Source organism: Tupaia chinensis, unplaced genomic scaffold (genome assembly GCF_000334495.1).
Source record: "Tupaia chinensis unplaced genomic scaffold, TupChi_1.0 Scaffold000564_1, whole genome shotgun sequence".
In the NCBI taxonomy this organism is placed as follows: domain Eukaryota; kingdom Metazoa; phylum Chordata; class Mammalia; order Scandentia; family Tupaiidae; genus Tupaia; species Tupaia belangeri.
In genome coordinates, this window is record NW_006160077.1 from 877,319 (window position 1) to 889,808 (window position 12,490).

The 12,490-nt window shown below is 36.8% G+C and overlaps 1 protein-coding gene and 1 pseudogene across 1 annotated transcript; both read left to right on the top strand.

Annotated features, from left to right (window-relative positions):
- The first annotated feature begins 1,672 nt into the window (after positions 1 to 1,672).
- On the top strand, positions 1,673 to 3,894 carry LOC102502008 (olfactory receptor 5L2-like; annotated as a pseudogene).
- A 5,741-nt stretch (positions 3,895 to 9,635) lies between these two features.
- Positions 9,636 to 12,317, top strand: LOC102502434 (olfactory receptor 5L1). Its single transcript, XM_006157928.1, has 2 exons — positions 9,636 to 9,705; positions 11,536 to 12,317. The coding sequence occupies exons 1-2, from the start codon at positions 9,636 to 9,638 to the stop codon at positions 12,315 to 12,317; spliced, it is 852 nt and encodes a 283-aa protein (XP_006157990.1).
- The last annotated feature ends 173 nt before the right edge of the window (positions 12,318 to 12,490 follow it).

Sequence of the window (12,490 nt, forward strand, 5' to 3'; positions counted from 1 at the left end):
AAACAAACAAACAAACAAACAAACAAAAACAAACCAAAAAAAAAAAAAAAAAAACTCCAGGAGAAAGGAAATAATAAAGTTACAAGCAGAAATAAATGAAATTGAAAATAAATGAACTAAACAGAAAATAAATGAAAGTAAAAGCTGGCTCTTTGAAAAGATAAACAAAATTGATACACCACTAGTGAGACTTATTAAGAAGCAGCGAGAAAGGATCCAGGTGAATCAGATCTGCAATGAAGCAGGCAAAATAACAACAGACATAGTAGAAACACAAAACATTATTAGAGGATACTGTGAACATCTGTATGCCAAGAAACAAGACAATCTGAATGAGATGGACACATTTCTGGGCACATATAATATACCAAGATTGAGTCAGGAGGATATAGAAAGTCTGAATAGGCCCGTAATAAGCCAGGAGATTGAATCATTAATAAATGACCTCTCAACAAAGAAAAGCCCTGGTCCTGATGGATTCACCTCTGAATTCTACAAAACTTTCAAAGAAGAGTTAACCCCCATTCTGCTCAAGTTATTTCTAAAGATCCAAAAGGTTGAATCTCTCCCTAATTCATTCTATGAAGCCTCTATCACCCTTATCCTTAAAACAGATAAGGACAGGACAAGGAAGGAAAACTCTAGACCAGTATCCCTGATGAATATAGATGCAAAGATTTTCAACAAGATACTGGCAAATTGAATCCAACAACTTATAAAAAGATTATACATCATGATCAGACAGGCTTTATCCCAGGAATGCAAGGTTGGTTCAACATATGCAAAACTGTAAATGTAATACACCATATTAACAGGAAGAAAGATAAAAACCATATGGTCATTTCAATTGATGCAGAAATAGCATTTGACGAGAAACAACATCCCTTCATGATCAAGACTCTAAGCAAAATCAGCATAGAAGGGTCATTTCTCAACACAATAAAAGCTATCTATGAAAAACCCGTAGTGAACATCATCCTCAATGGAGAAAAGCTGAAACTTTTTCCATTAAAAACTGGTACAGGACAAGGATGCCTACTTTCTCCATTCCTCTTCAATGTAGTACTGGAAGACCTCGCCAACCCAATCAGAAAAGAGGAAAAAATAAACGGCATTCAAATAGGAAAAGAAGAGGTGAAACTCTGTTTGCAGATGACATGATTGTATATATAGAAGACTCAATGGTTTCCATGAAAAAATTTCTGGAAGTTATACATGAATACAGTAAAGTTGCAGGATACAAAATTAATATACAGAAATCTATAGCATTTCTACATACGAACAATAGGCAGAATCAGATAGAACTGAAAATTTTATTCCATTTACCAAAACCACAGAAAGTATAAGATACTTAGGGATAAATCTAACCAAAGAAGTTAAAGACCTCCACAAGGAAAATATGAGAAGATAAAAAAAGAAATTGAAAATGATACAAAAAAGTGGAAGGATATCCCATTTTTCTGGATTGGAAGAAATAATACAATCAAAATGGCAATTCTACCCAAATTAATCTACTAATTTAATGCAATGCCAATCAAAGTACCAGACACATTCTTCACAGATCTAGAAAAGACAATCATAAAGTTTGTCTGGCATCATAAAAGACCCCATATTGCCAAAGCAATTCTGCACAAAAAGAGTGGAGTGGTCCCACCACGCAGAGGACAAAGTCATGGCAGCTCACAGCACTGTTGCTAGGTACCACTTAGATAATCAGATAAATATAAATTATTATGGTTTTCAGCCTATTCTTAATTGTTCTTTTTAATTATGCATAATTCCAAATTTACAAACCACTGTACTCAAAGAAATTTGTCCCAATCCCCAATTATGGATTTATAGAAAACTTTACCTGCTGTAAATTTACGTTACTAATAGATTGGATAATATCAACAAAAATAGCTTTTAATCTGTGTAGAGCTAATTCAATTTACTTGTAATAGGAGTTAATTTTGATGCAGCATTAAAGTGTATCATTAACTTTATTTTAAAGTCCATCAAACTATCTAGCATTATTTATTTTTTCTTTATTTGGAGAGGATTTTGCTATAGGGCGCATGCGCTCGCCAGACAGACAGAGACAGACAGAGAGATAGAAAGCGAGAAATCACCCCCCAGGGGTGATGGCCACGCCGCAATCCCTTCTCCTCCATTATCCTCTCGGGATCCTGGGCACGCCCTCACACGCGCCTGGTATGAGTTTAAGCCACCAGGTCCAGGACTCAAACCACGGTCGACTACATGGGAGTCTAGCGACATAGCCATTACGCTAACTGCTGGTCCCAAACTACCTAGCATTATTGATCATCTGAATTAAGCTGTAGAAATTAATGGCTGGGAATCGATTTTGGTTATTGCGATGCTTTAATTTTCACCAGTGGGATCCGCTGAGATATTTAACAATGTAAATTATTTTAAGAATCTTGTAAAATTTGGGACCAGCAGTTAGTGTAATGGCTATGTCACTGGACTCCCATGTAGTCAACTGCAGTTCGAGTCCCAGACCCAGTGGCTTGAACTCACGCCAGGCGCGTGTGTGTGCGTGACCAAGGTCCCAAGAGGAGAATGTAAGAAAAGAGATTGCGGCTTGGCCATTGTCCCTGGGGGGTGATTTCTCACTTTCTGTCTCTCCATCTTTTTCTGTCTTTCTGGCAAGTGTACACGCCCTATAGCAAAAACCTCTCAAAAAAAAAAAAAAACTCTGGTAACTTTTAAAATTTGACAGTTATGTTTTCTTTACACCTTATACATTCTTCGGGTTTGATACTATTTTCTGATTTTAGGATAAACTTGTGTTCTCCTTTACTCTCTTCCTAGAAAAAGGACAGATCTTATCATTTGCTGTCCCCTAACCTGTCTTAGGGTGGCAGTAGGATAAACTTGTGTTCTCCTTTACTCTCTTCCCAGAAAAAGGACAGATCTTATCATTTGTTGTCCCCTAACCTGTCTTAGGGTGGCAGTGGTGGAGGAGAACTGCACCACCCTGACAGAGTTCATTCTCCTGGGATTATCAGATGTCTCTGAGCTGAGAGTCTTCCTTTGCCTGCTGTTTCTTCTCATCTATGCAGTCACAGTTTTGGCCAATCAGGGCATGATGGCACTGATTCAGGTCAGCTCTCGACTCCACACTCCCATGTATGTTTTCCACAGCCATTTGGTCTTGGTGGATTTCTGCTACTCCTCAATCATTGTGCCCAAGATGCTGGCTAATATCTTAACCAAGGAAAAGAACATCTCCTTCCTGGGATGCATGGTGCAATTCTATTAATATTGTGCCTAGGCAGTCACTGAGGTCTTCCTGCTGGCGGCGATGGCCTATGACCGCTTTGTGGCCATCTGTAACCCACTTCTGTACATTGTAGTCATGTCTCAAAAGCTATGTATTGAGCTTGTATCTTGCTGCTACCTCTGTGGGTCGGTCTGTTTTCTGATTCACTTATGTTTGGCCTTGATATCTTGTCCTATAGGTCAAATATAATTAACCATTATTTTTGTGATCTACCCTCATTTTTAAGTCTGGCTTGTTCTGATGTCACCATGAATGAAGTGCTGCTGTTCATTGTGGCCACATTCAATGAGGCCATCACCATCATTATCATCTTCACCTCCTACCTGTTTATTCTCATCACTATTATGAAGATACACTCTGCAGAGGCAAGATACAAAGTTTTTTCCACCTGTGCCTCCCACCTCACAGCCATCATTGTCTTCCATGGAACAATCCTTTTCATTTATTGCTGGCCCAGTTCAGGCAACAGTGGAGATGATGACAAAGTGGCCACTGTGTTCTACACAGTAGTGATACCCATGCTGAACCCGCTGATCTATAGCCAGAGGAACAAGGATGTGAAAGAAGCTCTCAGAAAAGTGATGAATTTTAAATTGCATTTCTAGAGGCTTTAATGGTGAGACAGAAGATTCTAAAGTAAAAGGAGGTGGAGGGATGAGTAAGCGGGCTGTAGCATTGATGTGTAGAGAACAATGAAGACCTAAGGTATTACGTGTGAGTCTTGTTGATGCTTTTAGCTTTTTGCTTCTTTTATTTTTCAGTGTAGATTGACCATATTCATAATTTGCTATCTTCATCTTTGCTTTTTGTCAATCTGCAATGCTTTAAATAAATAGTATTAACATTATTTCAGCAGAATTAATTATGCAACCTACATTAAGTCTAGTGAAGAGTTCATTCAGTCCAATATCCATTATGAAGCTATGGTTATTTTCAAAATAAAATTTCAGTTATATCATTGATTATACCTCCATCAGTTTCACCACACATTTAGAAATTATATACGCATATACATATGCATCTTTTGTTTTCTATCTTTTATAGTTTTATGTTTATTGTTTTTTTATTTACTTTAAATATCTTGGTTGTTACACATTGTCTAGTGATTTTTAGAACTTTAAATACTATCTCAGTGATAAAAGGAGAAAATTATGTCATAAGAAATTCAGAAAAATTAAATGACAAAATCTAGGAAGCTTGTGCAAAGACCTTCAAATAATCACAAGAAAAATTCAGTTTTTTCTCTCTCTTGCTCTCTCTTTTTATGCCTTTCTCTGTCTTTCTTTCTCTCTCTCTGTCTATACACACACAAACACACACATGTATATATATATATGTATATATATATATATGTATATATGTATATGTATTTTTCAGTTGCTATCATGTAGAAATTGTTATTGGAAATTGCATCATTTCTCATTAGGCTTACCTCATTTTATCTTTCACTTTTTATTTTTATGCATATTCTCCAATTCATGTAAGTCACAAATTTGCTTTCGCTTCTAAGTGGGATGCTGAGCTCTGTATGTTCTTTGCATTTGTCTTTGTTCTTGCTGAATGTCTTTTTTTTCTTTTACCCTTATTCTGCATAACTAAATCACTCTCTTCATTCAGACCTAACTCATACGCACCATTGAAATTTTATTTTTTCCATTTTATTTTTAAAAAGATATTTTACTATAGGGTGTGTGTGCTCGCCAGAAAGACAGAAGAACAGAAAGTGAAAAGTCAATCACACTCTCCCCCCCAGGGGGGATGGCCACACCACAATCCCTTCTCATTCTCTTCTTGAGATTTTAGGCATGCATGTACACGTGTTTGTCAAAAGTTTTATGCCACCGGGTTCAGGACTTGAACTGCAGTCAAACATGTGGGAGTCCAGCAACATAACCATTACACCATCTGGTGGTCCCTCCATGATATTTTATCTTATTACCTATTGTAATGTGGAATTGGCTCAAAATTGTTCCACATTATCATGTATATTTTTCACCAATAAGGATCCAATTAGAAAAATAAATCCCTAGAGGAATTATAATCTGAAAGGTAAATATTGAAAGCCTGGAATCAGCAAGAAGAGAATACTATGTGTTCATTTGCAGATTGTTAACTACAGGAAGCACATGCTGTCTTCATAAAATCAGAATGTAGGAGAAGTTCCTCCATTTAACTGCAGTTAGGGTCTTGAGGAAAAGTCATAACTTTAAGTGGTCCTGGGGGTGATATCTTGCTTTCTGTCTCCGTCCTTCTGACGAGTGCATGCACCCTATAGCAAAAACAAACAAACAAAAAACAAACAAACCTCTTCAATCAATACATTTAAGATTTTTATGTATGATTTTATATGATGATATGATAATGAATTGACTCCCTCACTATTTTGAGATGACTTCTTTATCTTAGGAATATTTATTATCCTAAAGTTTGTTTAGTTTTTATTAAAATAGCCACTCTAGGTTTCTTTCAACTATTACTCTATGCATTTTTTATCCATTAATATTTATTTCTCTCTGTTTTTTTGTTTGCTTGTTTGCTTACTTGCTTGTTTTGCCATAGAACATATACGTTTGCTGGAGCAAGACAGAGAATGAAAGTGAGAAATCACCGCCTACGGATATGGCCACACCCAGTCCTTTCTCTTCCTTTTTTTCCCTGGGAATCTGGGCACACATGCACGCATACTCAGTGTGATTTTCAAACCAACTGATCTGAGTCTCAAGCTATGGTCAGCCAAGTGGGAGTCCAGTACCTTAACCACCAGATCACCTGCTGGTCTTTGATATTTGTATCTATTTAAAATTAAAGAAATGGAACAAATAGTTTGTGTAATGACTATGTTGCTGGACTCCCATGTAGTTGGCCACATTTCAAGTCCCAGACCCAGTGGCTTAAGTTCATGCCTGGCGCATGCACACATGTGCCCAAAATCCCAAGAGGAGAATGGAGGAGAAAGGATTGCAGCATGACCATCCCCCCGGAGGGTGATTTCTCACTTTCTGTCTCTTTGTCTCTCTCTGTCTTTCCGGCGAGTGCAAGCAACCTATAGCAAAATCCTCTCAAAAAAAGAAAAAAATATATTTTCAGATAGCACCAAGGGGATTTTTTTTTTTGCTTGTTATTTTTGCTTTCATGATCTTCATCTTTACATTTTAATGTCTAGAGTATGTTTATTTAATATTATTACTGATATAGTGAAATTAAGCCTAACGTCTTGGTACTATATCTTTACTTGTCTTATCTATCCCTTTCTATTTCATTCACTTTTTCTGACTTCTTTTATGTAGGGACATGTTTGGAGAGAGACCCTGAGGTGTGGGGACATGCTCTGAGCAAACACCTCCTGTCCCTTTGGGCTTTGGCAGAACCTTGCAAGTTGTCCTTTCCTTGACCCTTGCTACAGGCAGAACAAAGGGTGGAAATTGCTAGGGGTGTTCCAACAGATACTCTGATGGAATTCAGGAAACATCTTGATCCCAATTAGTAAAGCTCAATCCCTGTTCTGCATCTGTAAGATTTTTGAGCCTTATGGTTCTTCCCCACACCTGCAGCTAGGCTTCTCCATTAGAAAAAAAGATAATGGGATTTTCTCTTGATGGGATTAACACCAAGGGATACACTTGGCCCAGTATGTCTAAGCCCTTATAGATTTATTACCTGCTTCTTATTGTCTGTTACACATCAACATATCTATAGATTGTCATAAAATATACATATGTAGTGTTACAGCCTTGTACTATAAAGAAAGATGCCCAGTTTGTCTGCTTGACTCAAGTGGTCGCACAAGTTGCTTAGGCTACCTAGCCTCAGGCTGCCTATGTCTGCTGTTACTCTGTCTCTTTGTCTCATTCTTTCCGATTCCCAGTTCTCTAGAGATGAAGGACTTCCTCTTTCTCTTCCTCACCATCAGACCCCAATCATGATTCAGCACAAGCCAACCCGCGGGGCACCAGGGCAGATGCTGACACTTTTAGAATAAAATTATTTTTATTATTTCATATGTTTTCTGTTTTTTGATTTATCTACTTTATACTTAATAGCTGGCAATGAGTTTTCCAAAAATATACAATAATAGTATTTAACATATCATCTATCTCCTATAAATCATAACATAGTGAAATTCCAAATCTTATCATATTCATTAGGCTATTGTCAAACACTTGTTTGGTTTTTTGTTTGTTTGTTTTTGCTATAGGGCACAATTACTTGCTAGAAAGAGAGGTGGAAAGAAAGAGAAGAGAGAGAAAGTAAGAACTCAACCCCCAGGGGGGATGACCATGCCACAGTCTGTTTCTCTTTGTTCTCCTCCTGAGATTTTGGACACACATGCACACTCATCTGGTGTGGTTTTCAAGCCTCTGGAACCAGGATCCAAATTGCACAGCTAGCCATGCAGAATCTAGTGTCTTACTCTACATCACCAGGCCAGCAGGTGCCATTGTGGCTAAGGCATTGAACTCCCACGTGACTATCTGTGATATTACTCCTAGAAATTGCTAAAAAAATCACACTGGATACATGTGCATGCATGACCCAAATCTGAGAAGAGTGGAGTAAAAGGGCTTGTAGTGTAGCCATCTCCCTTGCATAGTTAGTTCTCATTTTCCCTCTCTCTGTCTCTCTGGTGAGTGCATGCACCCAATATGAAAAACCTAAAAACAAAAAATAAAATAAAACTCAATAGCACCCACTGGTCTCAGTTTTCTTTTATAAACTATAAATGCCACTTTACACATATTACTTTTAAAAGTGTGTTATCTTTTAGGGTAATTGAAAACAAGAAAAATTAATTTGAAATCTATAACATTGACAATGTCCCCAACAGAAAAAGGCCCTTCCACCCCTCTTAAGCTGTCTCTTTTTCTCACATGCCTAGATTCCCCCATACAAACATGCCCATAAAAGCTTTCATGCTTAAAATGCTATATAAAATAACCTTCAGCCTTATCTAGATGTATTTATATCCCATTCTCAATCTATTACAAAATTTGAAATCCATCTGGTCCCCAAGATTTTGGATAAGATATGTGAATTTGTATTACACTATGTATCTCTTTTTTAGAATTTTTAATTTCATTTCATTTTTTATTTTTATCATTTTTTAATTTGACCAGAGCGAAATAGAGAAAAGGAAAGTGAAAAAGCAAGCCAGCAGGTCCAGGATTTAAACCACAGTCAGCTACATGAGAGTACAGTGTCTTAGCCACTGCGCCACCTGCTGGCCCCATATACCATGTATATAGGGTATGTGTACTCACCAGAGAGATAGAGAGACAGAAAACGAGAAATTACTTCCAACCAGGGGAATGGCCACTCTGCAACTCCTTCTCCTTGTTCTCCTCTCAGGATCTTGGGCATGCACACACATATGCCTGCCATGAGTTTGAATTCAACAGGTACAGAACTCAAACCATGGTTGCTATGTGGGAGTCTAGCAACATAACCGTTAGACCATCTGCTGGTCCCACTATGTATCTTCTAATAACGAAATATTTATATAGTGTGATTAAAAAAAATAGTCTGCATACTTACTTTTAGGTATATTTTAAATACCAGTTTGAAAATTATTCTAATTATTGCCTAAGTAGGTCAGATATCAAAGTCAATAATGTTTTAATAGTTTCAAATAAAAACAGGTACCTAAGTGCCTCATCGTAGATGCAATGTAGCCACTGGATGATCAAATTCTAAACCTACATCTCTCAACTCCAGGTCATGTAACCATCTCTGTAAGCCAGTATCTGGTCCACTTTCTGATGTTGAGGCCATATTGCAAGGTCCTATGTTTACATCATGAGATCTCCCTGGGCAAATGCCTGAGGGAGCGCCTATGATCCTGACTAGCTGAAGCTGTGAGTCGATTGCTTTGAAGACTTTTTGGAGCTGTCTCTCTCTCTCACTTTCTCTCTCTCTCCTCTCCCTTATCTCCTGGAATCAATGGTTTTAAAAATAAATCTTTATGAAGGCCAGTTCGTGACATGGTAGTTAAGGCAGGGGATCCCACATGTCTGACTATGAAGTTCAAGTCCTAAGTCTTGTGGCTTAAAAAACACTATGTGCATGCATGTTCAAAATTTTAAAAGGAGAAATGAAGGAGAAAGAATTGTGGCATGATCATTCCCTTAGGTAGATGCTTTCTCTTTCTCTCTCTCTCTCTCTCTCTGGAGAGCACATGTGCCCTATAACAAATATTTTTGAAATGCTGATGATATTACATAGCTGTTAATCATTTTCAAGTCTTGCATCACATCTATTTTAGTTCAATTTTTATTTATTTTTTCTATACCATAGAGATTAATCATTGTTTCACATAAGGGACCCATTTACCTGGAGTTTAAATTACAGCATGAGTGTCTCATTATGGTACTACACACATCTGTCATCTCAGTTCCAGGCACCAAATGTCTATACCACAGGTTTGTTGGCTATAACTAGATTCTGCTTACTTGAAAGTGCAACTGAATATATTTTCTGAACAAAATAAATATTGTAAATATGTATCGATCTTATCTCTCTTCTAATCAGAGAATACATATGAGAAACTTTATGCTATGCAAGAATTCTTAAAAATGTTTTTTGTTTATTAGATCTAGAGGTAGTTTCTTGGAAACTAGAAGAATATATTGTATAATACCAAACACTGATGTGTATGAAACAAAGAGTAATGTCAGTGGTAAATATACTCACCCCCCTCATCCCCTCCTTTTTTGTCTCACCAACTTCCTTAAAGAAATCTGCAATTTATGACCAAGAAAGAGTTTGTAAATAACTCTAGTTCTGCAAGATAAATTTCCTAGAATCTGGTCATTTAGAGTTGGAACATGCAAATGTCTTCTGATCAGGAAAGATGAATTATTTTGGATTTCCTTTAGATTTATCATAGACTCATTTCCATTATCAGCATATAACATTATAAGGAAAAAAATTAAAAAGGATTTTCTTCTTTTACCCACACAATTATCTTCCTTTTACTGTTTAGTTTACTTTTTCATCATATAATAGAAAACCATGATTTTGCTCCCCAAATTTTTGGATTAAAAATAATAGTTCAACAGTAGGCTGTGCTTTTAGTCCAGAATCTCTTCATTCTGTTTTTTTACACATGTGTACAAGAAGTATTACATTCACAACTGGATTCTAAAGAAACAAGACAGAAAATACCTCAGTTCTTTAAGGAACAGGACTTGGTGAAAGCTTACAGAGAATAAAACACTCATCCAGTGTTCCTAACTACGTTTGAGAAAGGTTGGAGAGTTTTCAGTGCCCTCTTCTTCAGTATAGATAAAGTATTTCCAGATTGTAGCAAAATTAAACTAATATTATGTGATGTATTTACAAACGTTCACAGTTCCACATGTATTTTCTCATTTACAGCCTTATACATACACAAACAATATTATGGTTTCTGCTTTTTATTAATTAACCATTTTCAAAATAATTTCAAATACCATGATAATTGTCTACCTTAGATATCATGTATCATAGTATAACAATCCCTGCAATTTTTATTTTGGTTTTCTCTTTTAATATCACACTGCTGATATGCTTTGAACATAGTTTTCCACAATTTGTGAGCTATTATTAAATGTTTTGTATTACACTGACAATAAGAGCTCTCATTAAAAGTATTACTTAGTTTCCTGTCATTGTTAGAATGAAGCTAGATAGATGTTGCCTAATGGTTTTGACCAAAAAATTCACATAAGCATTCTATATTTTGGAGATATTCTAGGCCTTCATAAACACCATTGTAATGAGTTTAATCAGTCATTAATTTTTAAATTTTGTTTTCATTATTTTCTGATGTCAGGAGGTGTGTGTACACTAGAGACAATGGGAGAGTAAAAAAGAAAGAAATCAGATTGAATATCAGTTAATTTTGGTGTGATATCAAAGTGTATCATTGAGTCTTCGGAAATGTACAGCAAGCTGCCTGATGTGATCAATAATCTGAACTCTACAGCAGAAGTTAATGGCTGAAAATAATTTCTGGTTATTGCTGACACTAAAGTTAATTTTCATCAATGGGATCAAGTAAGATATTGTAAATTATTTGAAAATCCTGTGGCGTTTAGAAAATTTGACAAATGTGTTTTCCTTACCCCACATAATTACATTGAGTTTGATGTTGTTTTCTAATTTTAATATGATTAATTAAATATAATAATATAAACTTGTTTTTTTTCTCTCTTGTTCTCTTTGCAGAAGCACAGAATTTATCATTTGTTTTCCCTAACCTGACTTAGAATGGCAACTCCACACTCCCATGTACTTTTTCCTCAGTCACTTGCCTTTTGTGGATTTCTGCTACTCTTCAATCATTGTGCCAAAGATGCTGGCTAATATCTTAACAAAGGACAAAGCAATCTCCTTCCTGGGATGCATGGTGCAGTTCTATTTATTTTGTGCCTATGCAATCACTGAGGTCTTCTTGTTGGCCGTGATGGCCTATGACCGCTTTGTGGCCATTTGTAACCCACTGCTCTACGTGGTAGCCATGTCTCAGAAGCTCTGTATGGAGCTCGTATCTTGCTGCTACCTCTGTGGGTCGGTCTGTTCTCTGATTCATTTATGTTTAGCCCTTGACATCCCATCCTACAGGTCAAATGTGATTAACCACTTCTTCTGTGATCTACTCCCTCTCCTAAGTCTTGCTTGCTCTGACGTCACCACAAATGAAGTGCTGCTGTTCATTGTGGCCACTGTCAATGAGATCATCACCATCACTATCATCCTCACGTCCTATCTGTTTATTCTCATCACCATCTTAAGGATGCGCTCTGCTGAGGGAAGACGCAGAGCTTTTTCCACCTGTACTTCCCACCTCACGGCCATCATTGTCTTCCACGGGACAATCCTTTCCACTTACTGTAGGCCCAGTTCAGGCAATAGTCTGGATATTGACAAAGTGACTACAGTGTTCTACACAGTAGTGATACCCATGCTGAACCCCCTGATCTATAGTCTGAGGAACAAGGATGTGAAAGAAGCTCTCAGAAAAGTGGTGGGTTCCAAAACATGTTCCTAGAAAACATATTTGTTTTTATCAGGACCGTATAAACTTTATGTGGATCTAGATAAAGTAAGTTCCACAGTATCAAATCATAGGGTTAGACTTAGACTTTCCTCACATATTCTCCTTAACTTCTTTTAGTCATAGTAATGTATTTGAAGCTCTGTTGAGCAGTTTATAGAAGGCAT

Coding starts and splice junctions, on each gene's coding strand:
- LOC102502434 (XM_006157928.1), top strand. CDS start 9,636: ATGAGTGTCTCATTATGGTACTACACACATCTGTCATCTCAGTTCCAG. Junction 9,706..11,535: donor ACCAAATGTCTATACCACAG/GTTTGTTGGCTA, acceptor AACCTGACTTAG/AATGGCAACTCCACACTCCC.